A 27,750-nucleotide genomic window follows, 5' to 3' on the forward strand; every position below is an offset into this window, starting at 1 on the left:
TACTACTAAAGGCATTGAAACTTATCTAAACCGTTAATAAATGATCAGAAGCAGAAAAATTCACTTGGTATAATTTTTTTGTTGAATAAACGAAATGAAATGCATAAAGAATGCCTAATTAACTCATTGGTTTTGGTCTTTGTTAATTCTTTATTTTTCACATTTGAATTACATTTTGAAGAAATAAGAAAACAATAGAGCACTTTAGTTCTAAAAACGTATTATTTTTGTATATTTTAGTGTGTATATATTTCACCAGAAAAAAATATTGCATCCAATTCCACATTTGCTGTTATGACAACCTACACTTTTCTGAGAAGATGTTCCTTGGAGTGAGATTTGTGCTGATTCAGCCACAATGGCAGTAGTAAAGCCAAGTACTGATGTAGGGTGAGGAGGCGAGGGGTTAGGTTATCCCAAAGGGGTTCAGGGTTGAGGTCAGATTATTATAGCAGGCGACTCCAACCCATGCAAACCATATCTTCATGGAGCTGGCTTTGTGCACAGGGGCATTGTAATGCTAGAACAGGTTTTGTACTCTTAGCTCAAGTGAAGGGAAATTTTAATTTCACCACATCTAAAGACATCCTATACAATTGCGTGCCTCCAACTTTAACGGTTTGGGAAAAACACATAAAGCAGAAACTAACAGGTGTCCCAATGCTTTATCCATATAGTGTACATACTAATGGTACCAAAGATGTAGTTTACAAATGAAAGCAAAAAGAGAAAGCGCTTCACTTTGTCATTATTAGCCTATAAGATATTGTTTTTTGATGATGCTCTTGGTAATGGCTCTGGAGACCATCTGCTTGAATTACCTTCATATGCTTTTTAGTTCAATGTTTATAAATTGAGCATTATTATGACTTAAAGAGGCTGAAAAGTGATACGTAGCAATGCTGTCCTTCTCATGGGATCTTGTCTCAATAATGAGTCTTTAGCTTTAAAGGGAGAAAATGGGAGTGCCTGTCTGCTTCTAATCCACCACTCACTCTCTCTACTCACTTATACTTTCACTTAATCTCATGTCTTGTAGCACTAAGCCCCTTAGTAATCATAAAACCAAGACTTTGAACTTCAGCTTTCAGAATAAAAATGTATTTAATATCTTAAAAGCCTGATAATAAGGCCACAAAAGCAGAAATATGGGATTATATAATATCTGCTAGATCTTGAATGAGCACCTCTTTTGATATAACTTGCAACTCAGGGATCTTGGGAGTTTAGGATTCTCGCATCTTTATGGCAATGTGGAGTGTGAGTCAAAGTAAAAATGACATTACCATCAGTCATTCAAGCAAGCTTGCCTTTGTGAGGCGTTTTATTCTGGACACAACACAAAAAAATATATATTTCAGCAGTTCTCAGCATTACAGCCGATAGTTGTGCTAGTGGGAAATACAAGATACATTTTCGGTTTGGTTTGACCTACAGTGCACAAAGACTTTTTTTTTAAAGCCTGCACAAAGACTTTCTTTTATCTGGCTTTGCTAATATAACAACACAGTGTGACTCATCAGGTCCAGTCCACTGGTTTCAGAGAATTTCATCACCTGCCCTTTATGTCTTAACTGCAATAGTTAAATTTTGCCAATGCTAAGCCCCATTATATGCCACTTATAGGCTCTATATTACAGTCAAGTGTGCATTTAGATGTTTAATTAACCATGAAGCAGACAATGTTCTTTGACTTGCCTGACAACGAATAGAGACAAATTCATAGTGACGTTAAAACCTTTCGGAAATGCCATACATTGCGAATTTTGTTTTTCTGACAGCTGGGTTTGAATTTGAAATAATTTAAGAAAATCAGTGTGGACACTGTAATAAAACAATCACTATCTATATTTATATAGTGATTTTTTTTACAATATGCAGATCTAATCCAGATTGTTTTCTGTTTCTTAATAGCACCTGGTTAAAAATCGCAAAATCAAGACCCTTATATAATAGATTACAATAAAAAATATGAAGGTTAGACTGAAATTTAGATTACTGTGGAGAATACTTTCCTTCAACTGAGCCAGACAGCAAGACTTCATTGATTTGCACGTTAAATTAAATGTTATCTGGGCCATTTCTATCAAATGGTGTAAGATACCAGTCTGGATCAATGCAAACAGATTTTTTTGGGCTTCATAATGTTATTTAGAATGCGTGTGTTGCCTCAAGGCAGTGGTTTATACAGGGTTTGCCCTGGATTTATAGTGATTGACTAGGTACTTGCCTATCTACACATAAAAAAAAAATGAGATTAGCACCTCCCAGAGAGGAACAGATACCAAATTTCCACTTTAGCATGGCTTACTTGCTAATAAAGTTTACATTGTTTTCAGAGCAGCAACTGAACACCAGAAAATACATCAACCATATGCTGCTGTAACCCGCATCACCATGCTGCATCATGATATGGCGAAAACATTCTACATCACTGTCCATCAGGATCACCTTCACACACTCCTTTTTAATACTACTCTTACTAACCTCTGACTAAAGAATGCAAACACCATGAGCACTTACGTACATAAGTGCCTTAGAAAACCTGCACCTTCGTAACAACCTAAAATGACCTGCAGTGTCTGGCACAGGTTTCTGTAATAAATCTGACTAAAGCTTCTAATGCCTCTTAAGGCCTTGCTAATTCACATACCATAGAGTCTCCTATAACCAAAGCACTTTCAACAGGCCTGTAAGTATTCGCCTTAGGTAATGGGGCAAACCTGTTGAAAACGCAAATGTGAGAGGGACGGTGCATTGAGATTATACTCATGAGTCACCAATTTCATGAGTCACAGCCTCAGTGTAAGTTGAGAACACGCCGAATTTCCTTTAACAAATCTAAATGCCTCTTAGATTCTAATATTCTCTCTAATATTAAGCTGTACAGCACCAATGTTACAATCCTATCAGAATGGCTTCAGGTCGACATTTCTCACAAATAAAATTACTAGTAATGATGACAGAAAACTATCCTAGCATTTTACACTTAAAACACTGTATAGAATAATGGGGCAAAAATGTGAAGTTACTTACTGAGGGTGAATTATTTCAGACTCATCGTATAGGAGGCAACTCTAATTGCTCTATTTACAGCAAACCACTGAGGAATTCTAGTTATGAGATAAAAAAAAAAATCATGATGGATTTCGAGAGCTTGACAGAAGATGAAGAATGCACAATTTTCAGTAGAAGGAGGGAAATACAGGGTCTCTCCAAAGTTTTAGCACAATATTCACTTTATTCACAATACATTCTTTAAATGATTGCCATTTTATTGTAAATATGTGTGAGCCGGGTATCCTACTCACAATGAATTTGTGAAGAAATAGCAAAACTGTATAAATTAACTAAAGGCATTTTTTTTACAATTAAAGGAAAATGCTGGCAACAAAACATGATCCAAAGTGTCTCATGAATGTGAAACAGGCAGATTAGCAAATCAGGCGAGACTAACAATAAAGACTAGGCATGAAAAAAGAATAAACAAGAAGAACAATCTAAACAGACCATACAAACACAAAACAAAATGACTTGGCAAGATGAGCAGTCCGGTCTTCATACATAGATTACTCAGTTAGCTGGATTTTATTGTTGATGCTAAAATATAATCAGGCATTATTTTGTGCATAGTTATTTCATGCAAACAGGATTAGATCATGACTATATAAGAGAGACTAATACGTGTAGTCGGTTGTAGCCATTTTTTCTCCATTTTTACAATTGTAACCTGTTGTTGAAATAGCACGAATAATTAGGAAAGCTTTCCTAATTCTAAATGTCATGTGAAATAGACTGATACCATTTTGTAGAATGTTGTATTTATTTCTGTAAAGCTGTCCGTTGTTGTTTCTGTAAAGCAACGCCTAATGTTATGAATTAATTAATTAATAAGTTAACTGAATAGAATATTTAATTTCCATTTGGTCCAGTCGTGGCTCCCTCGCAAAAAATAAAAAAAGTAATTAATAAAAAATTAATTAATTTATATAATAATAATAAAAATTATATATTCCGTTTGGTGTCCTGATGATTTGCATAATTTAAAACACCACAATTACTTTAAGACTTTTACAAGAATATTTTGTCTTCATGTTCTATGTTGAGTTTGGTTTCACTAATAATATATACGTTTGTATAAAGCATTTGTCCATGCCCATGTTGATTAGAGTATTAAAAACCTGATAAGTATTAATTTCAAGTACATTTAGAACAGACGAATGTGCAATTAAGTTGCGATTAATTGTGATTAAATATTGTAATCAATATTTTTGTTTTCAAGCAACTCATAAATGCGCAATTATATCAAAATGCAACATGCATCTAGTAGAAACCTTCCGCATCCATAAATTTAAATACATTGCATTTAACACTGCATACATTTCCAAACATTTGTTCAGATCCTTTATTTTGAATGCTTCTTGTAAAGTCTTAAAACTGCTAACAGAAACATTTCAGAAAGCTGATGAAAAGCTCAGCAAATGAGCTCTGTCTCCGCTAATTAATTTTTCATCACACCCTCGCCCTCCTTCTCTCACACCAATGGTGCAGACATAAGATTGATGCTATGGCGGTAAAGAATGCAGTGCAACAGTCTGCAGAAGAATGTACAAGTTGTATATTTGCTGTTTGTGATGCACAAAGCTGAGCCTGACTCAGTGAGGACTCGCCACTGTTTTCTTTTGTTCTTTGTGTTGATATACTTCAGGCTGTCTGCATGCAAAAAAAGGAGATGGAGATGCCTTTGAAGCCCACCTGAGAACTTTGTTTAACTTTTTCTTTTTTTCTTTTTTTTCTTTTACCCTACCATTGGTAGGTTATACAAAAAGAAGTTGAAATTGTTTACTTTTCGTTCGTATATTTTGTTTTCCTATTTTGATGGCCTGTTACTTTTAAGCTGAGACAACAAATCTTTTAGCTGCACACTTCCTGCAAGTTTGATATCAGTGGCTTCAAAATAAGCAGGTTTTTATTCTCCAGTTTGGACACTGGACCTCTGTAAGTGTTTAAAGGCTCTGGCATGGAGAAGCTGGTGTTGGCTCAATGATGATCGCAAATGTTGAGCTATTTTATGAGTTGCTCAGTAGCTCCTAGTTTTATACCCACACATGACTGTAAAAGATTGTAGAAAGAACATTACTTATAATCTTACATTCTAGTGCTCATGTTAGTTCTCACTCTCCAGTGCCTAATTGCCTATGTTTGTGTTATCTATCTATCTATCTATCTATCTATCTATCTATCTATCTATCTATCTATCTATCTATCTATCTATCTATCTATCTATCTATCTATCTATAACAAATTTATGTTCTAAATGTTTACCTTTTACATAGCTTTATACAGTTACTATAGGTTTTATCAATGAAATTCTAAAACAAAATATTTTACATTTATATTCACTGGAATTGAACTAACAAAAACACCTCCAATTTTTGTAACATGCACAAATATGAAATATTTAGTTTTTCCCTGATTGTTTCTACTTCTTAATTCTTTTAGGTATTTCAAGGAAACTTTGATAATGACACACACAGGAAAAATGTGATCGATCCTCCCATCTACTCCCGCTTCATCCGGATCCTTCCTTGGTCGTGGTACGGGAGGATCACTCTGCGTGCAGAAGTACTCGGATGCACAGAGGAAGAGTAAAAAAAACTCCCCAGATCCCACTTTTTTCTTGCTCGGTACACTTCAGTACCATTTTCAGATTCAATATAAACTTTGCTCGAGCTGTATAGAGAATATCAATGTCCAATAGAGTTTGCTTTTTTTTTTCTTCAAAATGGTTTGGGAAAAAAAGGAACATGCTGGTGGTGGGAGTGGTTAATGTTTTATGTTTTATATACAAAATTCTGACCCTAACATTAAGTTTGTGCTTTCATTTCCTGTGCTTGGGGTCATTTAGTTCATGTTCAAGATTTTGTCCTGAGTTGATTATAGTCTTGTAATTTCTGATAGGATTATGGGATTGGGTTTGGGTTTATTTTACTGGGGCTAATACAGTAGGATATTAGCCACTGGATGGTGTCACTTTTAAACCAACAAACACACAAAGAAACAGTTATACACTATGCTTTTTGGACCATAATCAAAACGCTTTATCTCATAACTAAAAAAACATTTGATAAGATGTTTAAAACGCCACTACTATAATAGTAAAATCTTTGTTTCCTGCATTCCTGTTTTATTTTGACACCTTATCAAAACTACAGTTAAAAAATACACTGATGTTGTGTAGAGGAAATATGATGCTCTTGTATTATATATTAAATACTAAATTACTGCATGGTGCATAAATTATACTAGAAATATTAGGCATCAAATTCCCTTTGTATTTTTGCTCCATATTAAACACCTCAAATCACTCACTATGAATCTGTTTATACTTGCCTTTCCAAAAAGAAAAAATTATATATATCTGCATACCAATAAATACAAGTATCGCATAATTTAGAAATGAAATCAGTACTAGAAGTGTGGCATAAAAGTAGTTTTTGCAGAAATGTTCATAGGTATACCATTGATTGGGTTTATTAAGACTAAAGTGCACTTCCAATGCAAAAGCTACACATGTGGACTCGTCACACAATCTAGTTGCACCCAGCCACTCTCACACAAACACCACTTGAATTTTAGTGAGCAAAAGAGATTTCATTGGATTTCATATTCAAGAAGTCTTTTAAACTTTTTTGTTTCTTCTTAATCCACATAGCTTTTCCACTCATACCCTTTTATAGCTCATGCAGAAGAAATTACGTTTGTTTGATACCTAAAAGACAGGCTGCCGAATGTTTTCAACTGGGAAATGTCCAGAAGGATTTGCAATCCTGGACTACCTTAAATCTCAGTTGTATTTAATTTGTTGCTGTTGTCGCTACTAACTGCTATTTGTATTTCTATTTGTCCACTTTCTCACTATTTTTGACCTCTTTTTATTTTATTTTTTATTTTTATTAGGGTAATTCTTTTTTTGCTGCATTGCTCAGATTAACTACTGTATTTTTTGTTCCATTAATGTAAAATCCTCAGGTTAGACATCATAATTCACCCCTTGGAAAGTAAGCAGTATCTAAAATAATAAAAATCAAAGTTCACCAAAACAACCAATAAACAACATACTATTAGAGTTCTGAAAGGTTTTACATACAGTATGTGTATACTGCTATTCTTTGGAATGTGCAGTGATGCCTATTGGATTGTCGCTAGAAATTTTTAAATGTGTTTGTTTGTCTGTCTTGGGACTGTAAGAATTCAGGTTTATAATGGGGTAACCAATGTCTTTCCTTAAAAATCATCAGTTTTTCTTGAATGCTGAAGAGGAGTGGATATCCCCTTTAAAATAGGGGAAAAGGGCCACTGAGCCATGTAATGTATCATAATATCCTAAACCATTAATCATTGATTATTTGTACAACTTTGAATGTTATGTGTTAAAAAAAAAGAAAGAAAAGAAAGACAGAAAAAACCCATTAACAATGTTTATTCACAGTATGGTGACATGAAACGTAATCATCATGTACACTTGACATTTTCTAACAGATGAATGTTGCAAGAAGTCATATATTTGTATTTGATTTGATTCTGATTTATTAACATCTATATGGAGGTATTGATATAGTAATCCTTTGTCTAACATTGCCCTGTGTCAAAGCTAACACAGGCTGTCCTGTTCAAATGACTTGTGTGCACATTGTAACAGTTTTTTTTTCTTGTACTTCTTCGGGGCTAACAGTCAAATAAGATAAAAACCTCGATAAAAAAAAATGTCCATAGGCACATTTTTTAAATGATATATACATATATACTGGTGAGTTCAATAGTCCGGTATTTTCATTTGATGTGCTGTGAATAGTGATGTGTCAAAAGCTGATATCAGGAAATCCCTGTGGGCTCACATCAGTTTTGTTTTTGTTGGGTTTTTTTGTTGTTGTTTTTTTTTTTTTTTTTTTGTTGCTTTTTTTCCTTTTGCTTTATTTTGTTACGTTTTGTGTTTGACAACTTTTGCAAATAAATAAATGTCACCCCCACATTTCGAATTCAATTGCAAGTATTTGACAAAATGTACTGATAACATGCTGATTAATAAAATGCTGAAGAGTGTACAAAAAAGCCATTATCACCCACTCTTTTGTTTGAAAAATAAATCGAAGTCTGTGAAATAATGGTTAATTTTTTTTTCTTTTTCTTTGGAAATGGTAAAATTGCTTTAATTTCCAGTGACTTAAATTGAGATGAATTAACGATGAGTACACAAAACAATGTGATGTCCATTAATTAGGCAATTACAATGGAGTGACGAAGTGAGGGTAATTACTTTAGATAAGTGAAGACGCCCAAATTAAACCTAATTAGAAAGCAGTCTGTTAAATGCGCTATCCCATCATTCAAAGTCTCTGCAGTAGGGCACTGTTCTTATTGTGAGATATTGTGGCATCAGTTTTCAGTCACCTTAAGCTGTAACACCACAATCAAAGTTGAAGACCTAATCAGAAATGAATCAGTTTCTATTTAAATTCAACACAGCTTGTACATATAAGCCCTTACAAGCCAGAAATACTCAGGCATATTGTGAAGTGCCCTTCACAATTAAATAGCACCAAACTCACTGCAGTTTATACGCACCAGAAGCAGAAAACTAAAAATGTATGATTAAGAAGTTATGATGTATGAATGAAGTCCCATATTCCCCATTTAGACTATTTTGTTATACTGTAATATGACAATAATAGAATATAGCATTTATGTGGACATGACATACACATACATATATATATATATATATATATATATATATATATATATATATATATATATATATATATATATATTCACCTATATTCTCAATAATTTATGGGTGTGATATGAAGATAGATATTGCAGAGCACCTTCAATAGCAAATGTACATCAACATAAAAAGGGCTATACCTAACCTGACTTTTAATTAGCTGTGTAATAAAATAATTTGTATAATGTTTGTGTTGACATTTATTGAAATAGATAACACTAGACCACTTTCAAACAAATGCCACAGGAATATTAATGAGGCATCAGACAGGATATCGTATTCAAATAGTATTTTTCCACGAATGACTTCTAAACAGATTTAAATTATCTTTGTAATATAGTCATTTTGTAATAATGCTAAAATGTGGAGAAGTAGATAACATTGGACAGACAATAAAAAAAAAAAAACATTTTGGCATGAAAATCTAAAGGGAATGGATGATACTTGGGAATTTAAAGGAATCAGTTGTTTTCTCTTTTTTTGGGACTAAGTTTGTCATATAATGATCCTACCAAAAGGGTGCAAAAAATGATATAATAGATTCCATAGATAATTAGACTCCAATAAAAACTTTGCGTAAAATAATAATCATAATCATATAATAAGGTATTATATGACCTACAATTAACAATATGAACCGTTTTCCAACTGCAGTAACACAATGTTTCTGTACACGTTCCACAATACTAAATCTGAAAGCAAACAGAAATGCAGACTGCAGACTGTGACCCTTTAAAGAGGCATCACTCAATGTCTACCAGCCATTGTGTAGCATCAAAGCATGCTGCCACACGGATGAAATGCCATTAATGTATGTATTGAAAACCTGCACTTTTTCGCCCTTTACAGCATAATTTTTACTGCTTTCGGCAGTGTAAAGCATTCTCAGGTCCTATATGACAGCAGGACAACTAAATATATTTGAAAAGGACTGATACATTTACTGTTATTCTCTATATGAAATCTTTTAAACTCATTTAAATTTAAATCTATATAAAGAGTTATAGATGTACCTTAGCAATGTTGTTACACAATTTTACAGCCCCAACTGAAAAAAAGCTGGGATGTTATGTAAAATGTAAATAAGAATAGAAGCCAATGATCAGCAAATGTCAATAATTTGAAGAACAATTTGAGTAATGTTAAACATAAAATTGTGAAGGCCTTTAATATATTACCTACTCTACATATGATCAGAAGATGAATCTGCAGAAAATCTCTGTGCACATGGGTGAAACTCAATCGTAAATTGTATTTCGAAATTATTTTTGGAAACCATGAAACCATGTCCTTCATACTAACGAGGAGAGGGATCATCAGAGTGATCATCAATTCTCAGTCCATAGCCTGCATCAGCTAGCCTCAGTCCAATAGCCTGAAATGGGGGGGGCATTTGTGCCTATGGAATGTGCAGGGTTCACATCCGGAATGGCATCATCAATGAAATATATATACAGGCGCTAGAGTAACATTTGCTTCCATCCAGATTATGTATTTCAGGGAAGGCCTTGCATGTTCCAGAAAGACAATGCTTAATCGCAAACTGCATCGATTGCTACAGCATGGCTTCATTGTAGAAGAGTCCAGGTGCTGGCCTGCCTGTAGTCCAGACAGTTTTCTATTTGAAAACATTTGACATAATATGCCTGAAAATGGGACAACATGCCCCAATCAATTTTTTTAGATGTGTTGCAGCCATCAAATTCAAAATTACTTTATATTTTCTTAAAATAGTACATTTTCCCAGTTAGCGGTGAATAATAATATTAATGTCTGTAAGTGTGATGCTCTGTGATCGACAATACCATTTATGGTGAATTCTCCTGCTAGGAGATCTACTGGAAATGACCATTAATGACCATATAAGACTAAACAGTTTAAGAATTATTCAGTATTAGGATTAGAAGTTTATATCAGCACCAGTATTTTTAATCTTTTTAAGTATTTTAACTTAATATTAAGCAAAAAAAAAATGCAATAGATATCTGATAAGTCCTTAGTAAACAATTATTTTCTGAATTCTTAATTTTTAAACTGTAGTTTCTAGGTAGGTTAAAAAAAAACTATTAGCAAGGTAATTCAGTTTAAAATTTAAGAAAACTTTTGCTCAGCTGTGTCACATTCATCACATTTGCCAGTAAACTCTAAGAATATTGTACCTACAATCTCAAAGATTTCCGAGTTGTGCATTTCACACCTAGGTCTTCAGTGGTGTCCTCAATCCACCTCTTAATACATCATTATTATTCCGCAGCTATAGAAACCATCAACGTTATACAGAAACGCAATATATTTTAACTGTTTTGAACTGTTATGAAACCAACCAACTGTTCTGAAACGGACCAAATCAATTTCTTCCTGTGGAATAGAAAAACAGCTATTAAATCTACACATATATTTTAGCTTGTGCAGTTTGCTACAGATGCGGTTTGCGAGCTCTGTACATTCAATCAGACTGATGTGAAAATACTGCCTTAATTATATGCCTGCTATATGGCTCTGGTGTTGCCAGTTTGAAACCTGATTGGTTAAAACAACAGTCTTATTGTCATGTATTTGAAGCTGCAGGTGTCTACACTGTTGATTCTAAAGGCCTCGATGTAGATTTCATTGACCCTGGTGATGGCTGAAATATGATTGGACAGAAAATCTAAAATACACTCCTGGCAGCAGAGTAACCAAGAAATGAAATGAAGAGTAGATTTATTAGTAGACCAATAGACTACTGGTGATAAATGAATAAATTGCTAACCCTGCCAGCCTGTCTCAAGTGTAGCTCATTCTGGTCTTGGACACTCCTGTATATTCATTATACAACTTCTGTTCATCTTGTTTGCTCATGGTAGGCTACCTACACAAGTTCTTTCATCTATTGTATACATGTATTCCATGTATAATCCTCGCATTGTTTTTCAATTACTTGCATGTCTTTTGTCTTGTCGTTTGGACTGCATGCGGCGCTTTGTGCTTAACGCTTTTTTCCCATGGGGTCTTGAACTTAGTCTGTTTTTATGCGAATATTTTGCCTCTCAGTCAGAAAAGCTCTATTTTCTATAGGATTAATATCTTTATTCTAAATCTGACAGTGGGATTTTTAGCTAAATGTAACATTGAATTACTTTCTCTGTTACCGGTAGGTTTGTCCTCAATCATTTATAAATATTTATAATGCATATATTTGCTTGCTGTGTTGTTGAGTAGTCTTGGCAACAGGACAACTCTGACTGTAAATCAAACACTGGCATGCTGTTTTTAAAAATGCATGACTATTTTAGTAAGTTCATGGGGGATAAAAACAAATGGTCAAATCTCATCGTAAATATAATTTGTTTTGTGTTTATACACTCAACACCTCATTACAATATAATAAATCAATTATATGTTAATAGATGCAAATGTCTTTTATTTGGGGGAGAGGTGTAATATTTTCACAGTGATAAGTGGCAATGTTCCGGTTCAATTCCAAATAAAGAAATAAACATGCAAACAAAAATGAATAAACAAATAAATAAAAAGTGGGGCCATTCACCTATCCATTGCTGTTCCAAAAAGCTGCTCGTTCCTTACTCTTCCTGCTGATTACAATGCCATCTGTTCTTCTCTCTGCACTGCAAAGAAGAAAAAAAAAGAAAAAACATCTTGCTAAACACTCATGGCAGATTTTTCTGCAAGCAACCCGCAGGCAAACCACATCAGCTGCTGAGCGAGACAGTACTCCACAGACACAATGCTGTGAAATATATCAGAATTCCGACCAGACTTTTTTATTTAATTATTTATTTGTTAAAAAAAAAAACACCCCATGTACCAATTAAAGTGCTTTCTTTTCTATTTCATAACTACAGTAGGTTGTATCGCAATCCCTCGTCTTAATGTTGTAACAGACAGAAGGATGCAATAGCAGGTATATTAATAAAAAAACTAATAAACAAAACAAAGGACACAAAAATTAGTTAATATTAGTTAATAAGTGTTAGACAGGAAATCCTAGTCAGACAAGTAAACAGGTATATTGAACAACTTGAATAATCTGGGCACAGTTAAGAAAATTGGTTAAAAACCAAAAAATCAGCACAGTAACACTGCAGATAAAATGGCTGAAGCAAGACTGTGAGCTTTTTCAGATCAGGTGTGTGTGTAATCAAATGTCCAGTCACTGAATGCAGAGAGATGTAACTATATTTGGTTCCTTGGGAGTGAATTTGTCAGCTGGCATGGAGATTGGCAAGGGATCATGGGTATTGTCTGCACATCAGCATTACCAGAAGCACGTACAGATGCAGATGTGACCGTATCCACCATGAGATTCTACCCGTCAACATGTGGTTCTAGCTTCAGACAGCCCATTGGTTTTGAGGTTGAATTATCAGGTCAGTTTGTGATGTCCTGAGGGGGGGACCCAGTAATGATTTTTTAGAATGTAGCTCTGCTAGTCAATAAGAAACCTGTGTGTTGGCCCATTCTATATGTTCGGTGTGTGTCATGGGTGCAGTGATGTCTGCATTTTAAATAGGTAACAAACTACATTTTTTTTTCTGTAATTAGTGAATAATGTTATCAGTGCTTGCAGACTCACACTCTAATGAATCTTTGGATGATCATATAAACATATTAGATTTTCTCTTTAATTAAATGGAAATTCCCACAGCAAATTGATTATTTTTGTGTTGTTTATTAATATGTTAAGAACTCTATACTTTTAATATTATGAAGACTTTTAATATAAAGAAAGATTATAAGAATCATATATATATATATATATATATATATATATATATATATATATATATATATATATATATATATTTATTTTATTAATGTGCAATTAGTGCAGCATGATTTTAAGGAAACATAAAAAAAGTTCAGTTTGGTGTCCTGATGATTTATGTAATTCAAAACAAGATAATTCCTTTAAAAAATGTACAAGAATATTTAGTTTTCATGCTTTATGTTGAATATGGTTTTACTAATTATAAACATAAAGCATCCATATTTGTCTAAAAATATAAAGTATTCAACTTCAAAAGTATTAATTCACGGTACATTTGGAACAGATAATATGCAATTAAGTTGCGATTAATCATGAGTTAACTCATGACAATCATACAATTAAGTTGCCCAAATAAATATTTAATTTATATATATATATATATATATATATATATATATATATATATATATATATATATATATATATATATATATATATACAGTGCCCTCCACAATTATTAGCACCCCTGTTTTAGACGTGGTCGTGGACTTCTAAAAATTCTCCTTTTTTTAAAAACAACATAGAACCCAAATGCAAAAAAAAAGAGAAAAATCCAACCTTTCATTTAAGTACATAACTTTGGTGGTAAAAAAAATCATACATTTAGAAAAAAAAAAAAAATTGAAATCATGTGTCCCACAATTATTGGCACCCCTAACAATTCCTTTGAAAAATTTAATTGTTTTTTTTTGTAATATATTTTTCTGTAGTTGCTAAGGTTGGTCAGGGTATCTAGGGACTTTTAATTAGTAATTCATGATTTCCTGTTTCCTGGGGTATAAATATGACGTGACACAGAGGCCTAATTCTCTTACCCATTTGTCAACATGGCAAAGACAAGAGAACACACCATTCAAGTAAGGCAGATGTGTGTCGACCTTCATAAGTCAGGCAATGGCTACAAGAAAATAGCCACTCGCCTTAACTTGCCGGTATCTACAGTCAGAGGAATCATTAAGAAGTTTAAAACAACTGGAACAGTGACAAACAAGGCTGGAAGAGGTCCCAAGTTTATCTTGCCACAACGCACAGTGAGGAGGATGGTAAGAGAAGTAAAAAAATTTCCCAAGCTCACCGTCACAGAATTGCATCAAAGAGTGGCATCTTGGGGTCACAGAGTCTCCAAAACAACCATCAGACGCTCTCTACATGCCAACAAGCTGTTTGGGAGGCATGCAAGGAAAAAGCCTTTTCTCACTAACACTCACAAACGTAAACGTCTGGAGTTTGCTAAGCGGTACTGGGACTTCAACTGGGATCGTGTGCTTTGGTCAGATGAGACTAAGATTGAGCTTTTTGGCAACAAACACTCTAAGTGGGTCTGGCGTAAAACAAAAGATGAGTATGCCGAAAAGCACCTCATGCCCACCGTGAAGTATGGTGGAGGATCTGTGATGCTGTGGGCCTGTTTCTCTTCCAAAGGCCCTGGGAACCTTGTTAGGGTGCATGGCATTATGAACGCTTTGAAGTACCAGGATATTTTAAATAAAAACCTGATGGCCTCTGCCAGAAAGCTGAAGATGGGTCGTCATTGGGTCTTTCAGCAGGATAATGATCCAAAACATGTGGCAAAATCTACACAAAAGTGGTTCAGCAGTCACAAACTCAAGGTCCTCCCATGGCCATCTCAGTCCCCAGACCTCAACCCAATCGAAAACCTGTGGGGCGAGCTAAAGAGAAGAGTGCATAAGAGAGGACCCAGGACACTGGATGATCTAGAAAGATTGTGCAAAGAAGAATGGTCAAAATCCTCTCTCTGTGTTCTCCAATCTTGTGAAATGTTATAGGAGGAGATTAAGTGCTGTCTTGTTGGCAAAAGGAGGTTGTACAAAGTATTAACATCAGGGGTGCCAATAATTGTGGCACACATGATTTCAAGTTTTTTTTTTCTAAATGTGTGATTTTTACCACCAAAGTAATGTACTTAAATAAAGGTTGGATTTTCTCTTTTTGCATTTGGGTTCTATGTTGTTTTTAAAAAAAAAAGAGAATTTTTAGAAGTCCACGACCACATCTTAAACAGGGGTGCCAATAATTGTGGAGGGCACTATATATATATATATATATATATATATATATATATATATATATATATATATATATATTCTGTATATGTGTGTGTGTGTGTGTGTGTGTGTGTGTGTGTGTGTGTGTGTGCGTGCGTGCGTGCATTTATGATTCTTGCACAACTTCCATAAAATCAATGTTCCATAAGGGGGATGATTTATTGTGATGCTAAAGGAAATAGAACTATGGTAAAATATAGACTTGCTGCTACAGTGTGTCTGCTGCTAGCTGTAGTTCATCTTTGGGGATAAAAAACAAAACAAAACAAAAAACACGTTACTTATAAACACACAGATAAAGTTTGATGTCTTCAATTCCCCTCCTTTAATACATCTTTTCTTTTGTAACTAATTTTCTTAATTTAAAATTGTAATTTTATATCACGTTTTATAAACCAGCTGTACAGAAATCCAGATATATACCTAAATCCCTAATAAAAAAAACTCCTTATGGGTTACAACATATAGTAAGATTTTGCTCATTACCTCACAAATGTTGAATGTACACAAATGTTTAGCTGATGCAATTTATGAGTTGGATTTAATTGTTTTTGTTATGTTATTAGACAAATATTTATTCTGAACTGCTCCAGATGATGTAGGTGCAAAGTTGCGGTTGTAGTGTAGAGGTTTGGAGTCTTAACTGGGTTTCTTGCTTTAGTTAAAAAAAAATAAATATATATATATATATATATATATATATATATATATATATATATATATATATATATATACACACACACACACACACACACACACACACACACACACACACACACACAGTATCTCAGTATATCAATATCTCCTTGTCCCCATACACACCAGTAAAATCTGTATGTTTGTATTTCATGAGTGTCTTGAAAATTAAATGGGGGCATTGACCTGGAAATATGGCAATCCCAAGTATTCTTGGTATCCCAAGGTGCAATTTTTCACTCCATCTTAGTTTACATTAGCATTAATAGTTTTCTACTCATATTCCCATTGAATCCCATAGCAATCTCTACAAAGGCCTAGTTGTAACTGTTTTAGAATAGAAGGGACTGGTGTGGTGGTTTGTAGGTTTTTACTATTTTTAATAGTTAAATAAAGGCAATGTTTAAATACTGAATTTAATCCAGACAAAGTTATAAATCGCACCTACTTAAAGGATGTTGTAATGTTTGTAACTGTAGTATTGTAGTAGTACAAGTGATCGGTCTAATGATCAGTCCTATCTGTGGCCTCATATTCTTCGAAGAAGCAAGCAATAAACCAAACATATCTAAGTTTCTGCTGTTGTTGATATATAATATGCTGTAAGCCTCAAATTATATATATATAATTTATATGTATACAGTGAGGAAAATAAGTATTTGAACACCCTGCTATTTTGCAAGTTCTCCCACTTAGAAATCATTGAGGGGTCTGAAATTGTCATCGTAGGTGCATGTCCACTGTGAGAGACATAATCTAAAAAAAAAAATCCAGAAATCACAATATATGATTTTTAAACTATTTATTTGTATGATACAGCTGCAAATAAGTATTTGAACACCTGAGAAAGTCAATGTTAATATTTGGTACAGTAGCCTTTGTTTGCAATTACAGAGGTTAAATGTTTCCTGTAGTTTTTCACCAGGTTTGCACACACTGCAGGAGGGACTTTGGCCCACTCCTCCACACAGATCTTCTCCAGATCAGTCAGGTTTCTGGCCCCCGTGTGATTGCAAGACAGCTACAAGATTGCATGATGAAGGCTGGTACAAGTGCTTCAGTGGCAACTATAAGACGTGCACTGAATAATCAAGGACCCCAAGACGCACTCCACTCTTGACCTCAAGGAACATCAGGAGTTGACTGGAATATGCCAGGAGGAATTTAGATAAAACTACAGAGTTCTGGGAGACAGTATTATGGACTGATGAAACCAAACTGGAACTTTTTGGACATATGGACCAGCGGTATGTCTGGCGTGCAAAAGGTCATGCTTATGACCAAAAAAATTGCCATCCCCACGGTCAAGCACGGAGGTGGGTCAATAATGATGTGGGCCAGGAACTAGCAATCTTGATTGTGTACCTGGCATCATGGATTCCCAGAAATACCATGTCATTTTGAAGAAGAACGTGATGCCTTCTGTTGACAAATTAAACCAAGCACACCTACAAATCAACCAAAGCTTGTTTGGGGAAAAGATGCTGGAGTGTACTGGAGTGGCCTTCTCAGTCACCAGATTTAAATCCAATTAAAAATCTTTGGTGGGATTTAAAGAAGGCAGTTGCAGCACGGAAGCCGTCAAACTTCACTGAGTTAGAGGCTTTTACACGTGAAGAATGGGCAAAGATTCCAATCGAGAGGTGTAAGAAACTTGTCAGCACTTATCGAAAACGCTTGTTAGAAGTTATAAAAACTACAGAGTGCTCCACAAGGCACTGAAGCTGGGGGTTAAATAATACTGCACATGCTCTTACAATTTTCATTTGAACTTTAAAGTTATGTCAAAATAACTCAAATATGTATCAATAAATATTGTTTGTTAATTCATGAGTTTTTTTTTTCCATTTATTTTCATTATCTTTTATCAACATCACTGTATTGTCTATTGAGGTGAGGGGGTTGTATATTTCTGATTGAGAGTATATATATATACATATATATACATATATATATATATATATATATATATATATATATATATATATATATATATATATATATATATATATATATGTATATATATATATATATATATATATATATATATATATATATATATATATATATATATATATTTACTAAAGCAAGAAACCCAGTTAAGACTCCAAACCTCTACACTACAACCGCAACTGTGCACCTACATCATCTGGAGCAGTTCAGAATAAATATTTCTCTAATATATATATATATATTTATTTACAGACGCTCCCCACCTTATGAACAAGTTACGTACCATGAATTTGTTTGTAAGTTGTTTCTGTGTTCATTATTGACTACGCATATCTCCTAATGATATAAGAGCTATAAATACTATAAAATAAATGATAAGTTATACTAAAAGAATAATGAACTTTGTATTAAGTAATAAAATAATTTTATTAAGTAATTAAAATAATACAAATTATAAAAAAGTAAATTAACTTAAATTAATTTAGTCCAGTGCGCATCATGTAGAATTGTTACGGTCGATGACTAGCCAGTGGCGGATCTCCTCGATTCTGAACAAATTTCACTTTAAGGACAGGTTTGTTGTATCCAAGAAAGTTCGTAAAGTGAATGCTCGTAAAGTGGGGAACGTCTGTACACATACATACATACACACACATACAGTATCTCACAAAATCTTTTAGCCAATATGCAGCTTGAATAGCATTACAGATTTACTTTCCTTTAAAAATAACATTTAGCCATTATTGTCTAAATAGTTGGCAACATTTTGAGTACCCCAAGTGAAAATGTCCAAACTGTGTCCAAAGTGTAAATATTTTGTGTGAGCACCATTGTTATCTAGCACTGCCTAATTCCTCAAGGGCATGAAATTCACCAGAGCTGCACAGGTTGTTGCTGGGATCCACTTTCATTTCTCCATAATGAAATCACAAAGCTGCTGAATGTTAGACACATGATGCTTCTCCATCTTTTGTTTCAAGATGCCCCACAGGTGCTTAAAAGGGTTCAGGTCTGGAGACATACTTGGCCACTCCATTACCTTCATCTTCAGCTTTCTCAGCAAGGCAGTTATCCATGTTTCCCCTCAATGAACCGCAGCTTCCCAGTACCAGCAGCACTCATGCAGCCCCAGACCATGATGCTCCCACCACCATGCTTGACTGTAGGCAAAACAATTTCCTTGGTACTCCTCACCTGGGCGTCGCTGAACACCATCTGAGCCAAACAAGTTGATTTTATTCTCATCAGGACATGGTTCAGTAATTCATGATCTTGGACAGGTTGTCTTCAGCAAACTGTTTGTGGACTTTCTTTTTAGCCAGCTTCAGAAGAGGTTTTCTTCTGGGATGACGGCCATACAGACCAACTTGTTGCAGTGTGTGGTGTACGATCTGAGCACTGACAAGCAAACCTTCTGCTTCTGCAGCCTCTAAAGCAATGCTGGCAGAACTCATCCATCTGACGCACAGCACGAAGACTCAGCTTCTTTGATTGGCATTTGTGAGGTCTCTTCCGAGTGGAACCCGCCTTGGAAAACCTCTGTATGAAACTGGCCACTGTTCTGTAACTCAGTTTTAGGGTGTTAATGATCTTCTTATGCCCTCGGACTTCTTTGTGAAGCGCAACAATTCTAATTCTCAAATCCTCAAAGAGTCTTTACCATGAGGTGCTATGTTGAACATCCAGTGGTCAGTATGAGAGAATTGTATTCAAAGCACCAAATTATAACTGCTTTAAATACAAGATACACAAATTTGTATGGTCCTGTCAAGCAGACATGAAAAACATGAACATGATGAATAAAAAAATGGCTTTGCATGGTTAAATAATGTACAGATGTTATCACTTGGGGTGTTTTTTTTTTTATTAGCTATTTTGATAATAATTGCTGTATGTTGGGTTATTTTTTGAGGACAGTAAATCTATGCTGCTATACAAGCTACAAATAAAGTTCTTTACTGGAACTAAAGAGAGCAACATGTTCCAACATAATAATGCCCTTTGCACAACGAAAGCTCCATTAATACATAATTTGCCAAGGCTGAAATAGAAGAACTCAGGTGGTCTTATGACTACTTGTTGAATGATTAAAACATTTACTGCACTCCAGGCCTCCCTACCAAACATAATTGACCTCATTCATAGGTTTGTGGATAAATGGACACATTCCAAAACCCAGTAAAATATCTGGAATGGAATGTTTAAAAATAAAAATGACATAGAGGTATGATGGTCAGGTGCTCACAAACCTTTGGTTGTATGCTGTATTTGTAGACAAAGTGGCCAATTAACTATGATTATTCATGTTGTCTCAATATATTTACAAGACATTACACTATTTATTTGGCTGTTGGCCTTATTCAGAATGATTACAGAAGTACTTTGTAGTGGATTGTTGGATTGCTGCCTGCTTCTCATTTGCACATTGCACTGTGATGCTGTAAATAAAATTACTCTTTAATTATATTTCATGATTCATCATATTGCATAATATTGAATAAAAGTAAACATGCTTTATGTTCTTTCTATCCACCATTTATTGAAGGCAGCATGAAAGCCACGTCTTCAACACCGCTACGTAACAAAAACCCTCAAAGATGTGAACTACATGTATGGAATTTTAATAATTGGAATGTGCAGAACATTTTCCCAAATAAAAAGGAATCATGAGGAATCACAGAATCACTTCACAGAGCAGTCTTTATAATTACTGTGCCACTTGACAGGAAGTGAAGTCTGTGTGGTAGACTGCAAGAACACTACTTGTTCCATGAACCACTTAGTCATGAAAAGCTTTTCAGGATGTACAATTTTGTTAGTTTCTCTAGGTGAAGAGGTGAGCAATCACTACAGGTGCTGAGTCACAAGTGCAGAAAGTTCTAGATGAACAATCATAAGAAGCAGAAGTAGAGCATCCGGCTCAATCAGGCAGCTCTGAGAGGAGCCACAGCAGTAGAGACATGTAGAGACAGCAGGAGTGCACATACAGAAAATAGAAGAGAGAGCAGGTTAGGTTTGAACATGCATGTTAGGTTGGATTTGAGCATACAGAGACTTGAGTATGCACTATTTATAGTAAATTGTTCAGCTTCTATGAAAGATGAAACATGATGTGTGTATGTTTTACACACATTTACCAAAAGATTGTTTTACAGGTAAAAACATGCCTCATGTTGGTAAAAGTACTGTTAAGTATACACATACATGCACTTTGAAGGCATTTTAATGATTTGCTGTAAAGAAAGAACAGCAAATAAAAAACAGAAGTGCACAGATATGTATATACACATGCACGTTGATCTCAGTTTAGATTTTTTTTATTTAAGATCAAGCATAATGCATCAGAGGTTATTTTCATTGTAAAGCAAAGTTTATATTATTAAAGTGGTTTTAGTCAAAATTACGTATTCATGTGTCGGCAACCTTTTAACACAAGAGTCCTATTATCTAATCCTGTCTAGTCCATTGGGAGTTGATGACAGAACCAGGACTGCTGTGTGTATACATTAAATCCAAAAAGAAAAAGAAAAAAAAGTAATGTGTAATATGTGATGTCACTGTAAATAGAGCAGAAGCTGTAAAATGGGTCAATAACTACATTTAAGGGATAAGGCATGTTTGTAGCTCCATCAATGAGCAAATTGAAATCTGTTCATCTTCAGTAATGCTCTTCAGATTTGTCGTGATGAAGGTTATGTTGATTGTGTCTTGCGAACATTGAGTTTGAAGCATGGACACGCCCTAAATTGCATGTGAGCTGATCACAGGGTATCATGTGCACATGCATTGACATTTATTTATACCTAGGGTCAATGTAGCATAGCTAATCTACCAAGCAGCAGGTCTTGATAGAACTCACACAGACAAGGGGACCACATGCAAAGCTCATCACATTAACCCAAGCTCAGCATCAAACCAGGGACCCTGGAGCTGGTCCAGCTACCTGCTATGCCTTCATGCCACTGAGATATCTACATGTAGACATTTTTAATTAAACAGAGACATGTTATTAATTATATTGCTGCATGACATCCATGTTTGAGCCACATGATAATTTTAGTAAAAAAATTTTTTTATAGGTTCATCTCTGTCAAAAGATACGGTACAGTATTTTGCCTCAACCACATACACATTCTTCACGCACAAAAGACAAAAAAAGGCACAGATATTAAAGTCGCCCTGGAATGAACAGCCTCACAAACACATCATGTGATATGCTTTAAGCTACAGGTAGTGTATAAGTACAAAACAGTGCACTTTTTTGTAAATGTGATGCAGACGATGAGAGATGCTGAAATATACAAAGATTTTTGCTTTTTTTTCAGAGACATACTGTAATTTCCGGACTATAAAGCGCACCCATATATAAGCCACACCCACTGAATTTTACAAATATTTTTATTTTGAACATAAATAAGCCGCACCTGTCTATCAGCTGCAGGTGTCTACACTAATGTACTTTACACAGGCTTTAACGAAAGACACGTTACACACGGGTGTAACGGGTGAAATATGTTGCGCTTCCTTTAGGAGCATAGCGGTATTTTGGGAATAGCCTGCCACTGCATTCTTCCGGTATTACTGCGTGTGTTCAAGACGAGGATTATATCCTTATTATTTTCTGATGCTCATTTCCAAGTTTCTGTGCTTATATGATTTCTGTTGCAACTGAGTCAGCGAGCTATCTCTTCACCCTTATTCAACGCGTTACAACGGCTTGTTTTTAAACAGTAGCCGACCAAGAAAGTCATTGTTCACTGTCTTCCTTTCACAACTATTTCTCTCGGGAGTTTATCTTTTGGCATCGTCCTGCGTTTAAAAATCACCCGATGGAAGTTTTTTCTTGAAGCCGTGCAGCTCAGAACACAGGTGAGGTGCGTTTTTTTGTTTCCGTTCGGAAATTTCATTGGTCTAATGTTATGGGGTTCAGTTTTTTGGCTTGAAGTTTGTGAAACCGGGAAAACCCCAGGAAAAATTCATAAATTTGCCGATTCGTTGTTTAAGCCGCGGGGTTCAAAACGTGGGAAAAAGTAGCGGCTTATAGTCCGAAAAATACGCTAATTCTTTATTTGACTATAAAATGCGTTCAAGAATTATTGTGAGAAATCTTATTATCTTAGGGAGTAATATATATATATATATATATATATATATATATATATATATATATATATATATATATATATATTAATGGAATTCATTTGTTTATTTGCCATTATGTTTAAAGTTTACTGTGCATAAAGCACAGAGTAATTTAAAATGAATTTCTGATTTCTAAAGTACAGTTAGGCATCAATAAAGTTCAACAATCCATAAGTCAAAAACAGTTTAGCTGAAAATTTGCATTAGCAGATTTTAAGCATTTCTGACTTTTGACATTTTTGGTACAAAAACAGTACATCTCTGAACCAACTATAAATGACTATAAATTGTATCGTTCTTGGACATTTCATTCTGAACTACATAAAGCAAGTGACTGTACATTTGGAAAAAAATAAGCATTACTGACTAAAAACAATAGCTTTTTATATACATGGTTGAGCGATAAAAGAGAGCTATGTCCTGCATAATAAATGCCATAAAATGGTTATTTAAAACAATTCAAGGCCTAGTCATCATTGCTGTAGTAAAACAGATTGTTTCTATGAAATGCTTCTAATAAACATATATCCCTTGTAATGATATGACTGCTTATACAAGAAAATAAACAAGTAGTTTTTTAATAAGTATGAATTAGGTCTTACTTCCTTGCTTATTTGTATTCTTTTAAAAATGGTATTTTCTAAAACCTGTGCTCATATTCAATATTCATTAAAATTACACTGAGCTATACTCTTACAATCCACCTGCCTAGTATTGTTTTAGTTTTTAGCGTGCCACCAAAACAGCTCTGGCTCACTGAGGCAAGCATTCCACATGACATTTACATTTACGGCATTTAGCAGACGCTCTTATCCAGAGCGACTTAAAAATGTGCTTTGAGTGTTTATCTATGAATAAATTAACACTGGTTTGCTACATTATAATTTAAGATAGCTTACAACTTTTATGATGACTTTTTCTAACAGAGACAAAGCAAACTGGGAAAAGAGTTAGTTTAAGTGTTTTGGGAAGAGGTAAGTCTTTACCCATCTTTTGAAGATAGCCAGGGACTCCACTGTTTGGACATCGAGGGGAAGTTCATTCCACCACCTCGGTGCCAGGACATTAAAGAGCCTTGAAGTATACTAACCTTTACCCTGAGAGAAGGTGGTACGAGTCCAGCAGTGCTGGAGGATCTCAGGCAGCATGGTGCAGTGTGAGAAGTGATGAGGTCTCTTAGGTAAAAGGGCGCTGGTCTATTTTTGTCCTTGTAGGCAAGCATCAGTGTTTTGAATCTGATGCGTGTAGCCAGCTGAAGTACGGTGGCCGAGAAGTTCAAAACACATTAACAAATCTGAAAACAAAATAACAAATCCAAAAACAAAATAACAAATTCAAAAACAAAAACTCACAAACTTCACAAACTATTCCTACCTTTTCTGGTTTGTCTGACTTGTCGTTGTGTTTTCGGATTTGTTCATTTGTTTTTTGTTTTTTTTGTTTTTTTTGTGAATTTGTTAATTTGTTTTTGCATTTGTTATTTTGTTTTCGGATTTGTAAATGTGTTTTGCACTTCTCGGCCACCGTAGTGAAGCCATTGGAGTGAGTGCAGCAGTGGGGTGGTGTAGGAGAACTTGGGCAGGTTGAACACGAATCACACAGCTGCGTTTTGAATCATTTGTACAGTGGACGAAGAGTTCAGAGGTAGACTGAACAAGCACCTGAGCAGCCTGTGTGGATAAAAATAGCCGAAAACCTCTGAAGGTGTGCTGTGATATCTGGCTCAAAGATGTTAGCAGATGCCAGTAATGTGTGATCAGATCAGGGTCTGAAGAATTTGACCCAGTCAACACTTTGTTCAGAAATAATTTTGAGGAACATGAAAAATATTTGAATGTTTGCATTGTACTGTAGCAATGCATGTTGTCCTGCTAAAAGAGGCCATTGCGGTTAGTAAAAGGGCGTACTTTACTTGGTCTGCAGCAGTGTGTAGGTACAGTAGGTGGTACAGTATGTGTCAAAGAAACAACTAAATGAACTCTAAGACCCCTCAAAAAATGATACAAACCTAATAAAACTTGATTCACTATACAATGCCACATTGTTTCATTGCTCAGTGGTCCATGTCTCATTCTTGCATGTCCACTCAGCAGTTTTGGGAGAGTTCAGCATTCATATTATGGTACAACAAGCTGAAAAGTACTGTGTGTTCTTACACCTTGCTAAGATACTATAGCCAGCATTAACATTCACTGCATATTGTTCTACAGTAATTCTTCTGCCCCCCAGGCAGTTTAATAAGCCTTGGCTTGTCCCTACCTGAACCATTTATGGAAAATCACAAATCACTGCAATACAGTTAACACTTTACAAAACCTGACATTTATGAGCTGCTTTGACCCAACTGTTAAGCCAACCCAATTTAGCCTTAAAACTCCTGAGATCTCTACAACTTGTCCATTTTTCCTGCTTTTAACGCATCAATTTTTAGTTCACTTCCTACCTCCACTTGACCAAGGCCATTATAGTGATATGATTAGTGTTAGTGTTAGTATAATGTTTTTATAATGTTGTTACCTGTGTATGTACCTAGTTAATGTTGGATAGTATTGCATCATAAAATAATGTGATTGTTATATGGGAAACAGAGAAAAGGTGTGATTTTGGAAATTTGACATCTGAAGGTCACAACCTCCTAAACTGATTTGTTCCATGAAATAAAATGAAGAAAAGGATCAATTTTAAAATGTAAGTTAAATCCATATGCCTCGTGTCCAATTTCCTTTGGCATTCAGTTGCCAGTTGGCATTTATACAGTTCATGGATTGGAGATTAGTAGGGTATTGGTGAGCATCTGAACAGCAGGATTAGGGGAGAAAAGCTGGCAAAGGAATGCGCAAGGCATGAGAGCGCTGAGGAAGTGTCTGATACTCCAGGCTGCTTTACATCTTTAAAATACATCCAAAAAAATGTGGAAGACATTTATGAATGAGGAATGTGTGACATGCTCCTGTGTGGGAAGGAGATGTTCAGGACTGCTGTACATATTCAGAGATCTTACAGAAACACTCTCAGTATTCAGTTCACAATGCAGGGAGAGTGAGAGAGCTTCAGTACTGTGCTAATGGTAACTTTGATGGGTGATAAATGAGCAATGGCTCTTATAGTTAACATCATATCTGTATTCATTTAGCACAGGCTACAGACAATTTCTTATTCCAGTGACACAATTAATGAAGCATAAATAAATCATTAAACCTTCTTGGCTGCCAGAGACGTTGTCATCAATATTGGTCAATTGCTGGAGATGTTCATGAATATGCACAGACGGTAGTGTGGATTATTCTGAGACCAGCTACTGTGCAGATTCCACTGAGAGGAATTACTAAATGCATGAGGTCCTTTAAAATGGCAAGATGACACATTTAAACTCTTTCAGAATTTTATATAGATGCCAGCATCCTATCTTTTTAAAGAAATTAAACACAGGGGGTGGGGGGGTTTAATAGTTTTCACTTTTGCAAGGTCAGAGGGAGAAGCTGGAGAGAGGTGATAACATGCACATTAGGCACAAGTCTCCAATCACTTAAAGGTTTATGGAGTCATACTTTTACATCTTTTTATTATTCTTTTATTTCAGAGATCCTACAATGTTCCTGTTCGGATAGATAATATAAAGATGGAGACCTTTTTTTTTTCCCCAAAATGAGTTAAAAGGAGAGAATAGGACCTGTCAAGGTCACTCAGACTGAGCCAACACTTTGTCATCTAATGACTGTAATGACTTTAATGACTTGATTCGAATAGTTTATAAAGGTTCTCAATCTTCCTTTTTCCTGTGGAAAATGTGAAATCACTGGTAATAAATTTTGATAGTACCAGTATCTTTTTCACGTACAATATCTTTTCCTCAGTCTCTCACCCATCCAAACATTTACCTCTCATTCTCAAGCTTCCTTTCAGCACCCCACAAAAAATCTAATACAGTATAAACTACAAAAACCTTAAGGTGGCGCTTTAGTTGCTCCATATTGCAATCCAATATGAGCAGAGATGCAATATTTACGTGGCTGCTTTAAAGCATTGCGCACATGAATGAACTGCACATGAATATGTTAGGCTCCTTTAGGGCATTAAATCTAAAATTATACTTAAGGCTTAAAAAAAGCTACACGGCTTGATTTAAATAGTAATAAATATAACAGTAACTGGTTATATTTTACAAACCAGTTACGTTTCAACATGTGGCAAATGACCCATTATTACAATGTATTTGAATGCATTATGCAAAAGAAATGTAATAAAATATATATTATTGTATTTTTTTTTGTTACCTATTTTATAGAAAATAAAAGGAATTGAAAAGGAATTTCATTATTTTATATCTTAAAATA

The 27,750-nt window shown here is 34.8% G+C and overlaps 1 protein-coding gene across 1 annotated transcript in view; it reads left to right on the forward strand.

Moving 5' to 3' along the window:
* Positions 1–8,162, forward strand: part of edil3a (EGF-like repeats and discoidin I-like domains 3a) — a 192,087-nt gene extending 183,925 nt beyond the window's left edge. Inside the window, exon 10 of the mRNA XM_046842095.1 lies at positions 5,503–8,162. Within this exon, the coding sequence (XP_046698051.1) occupies positions 5,503–5,652 (150 nt within the window). The 3' untranslated portion in view covers positions 5,653–8,162. The remainder of the gene's footprint in view (positions 1–5,502) is intronic.
* The last annotated feature ends 19,588 nt before the right edge of the window (positions 8,163–27,750 follow it).

Source organism: Silurus meridionalis, chromosome 27, assembly GCF_014805685.1.
Source record: "Silurus meridionalis isolate SWU-2019-XX chromosome 27, ASM1480568v1, whole genome shotgun sequence".
Lineage (NCBI taxonomy): Eukaryota > Metazoa > Chordata > Actinopteri > Siluriformes > Siluridae > Silurus > Silurus meridionalis.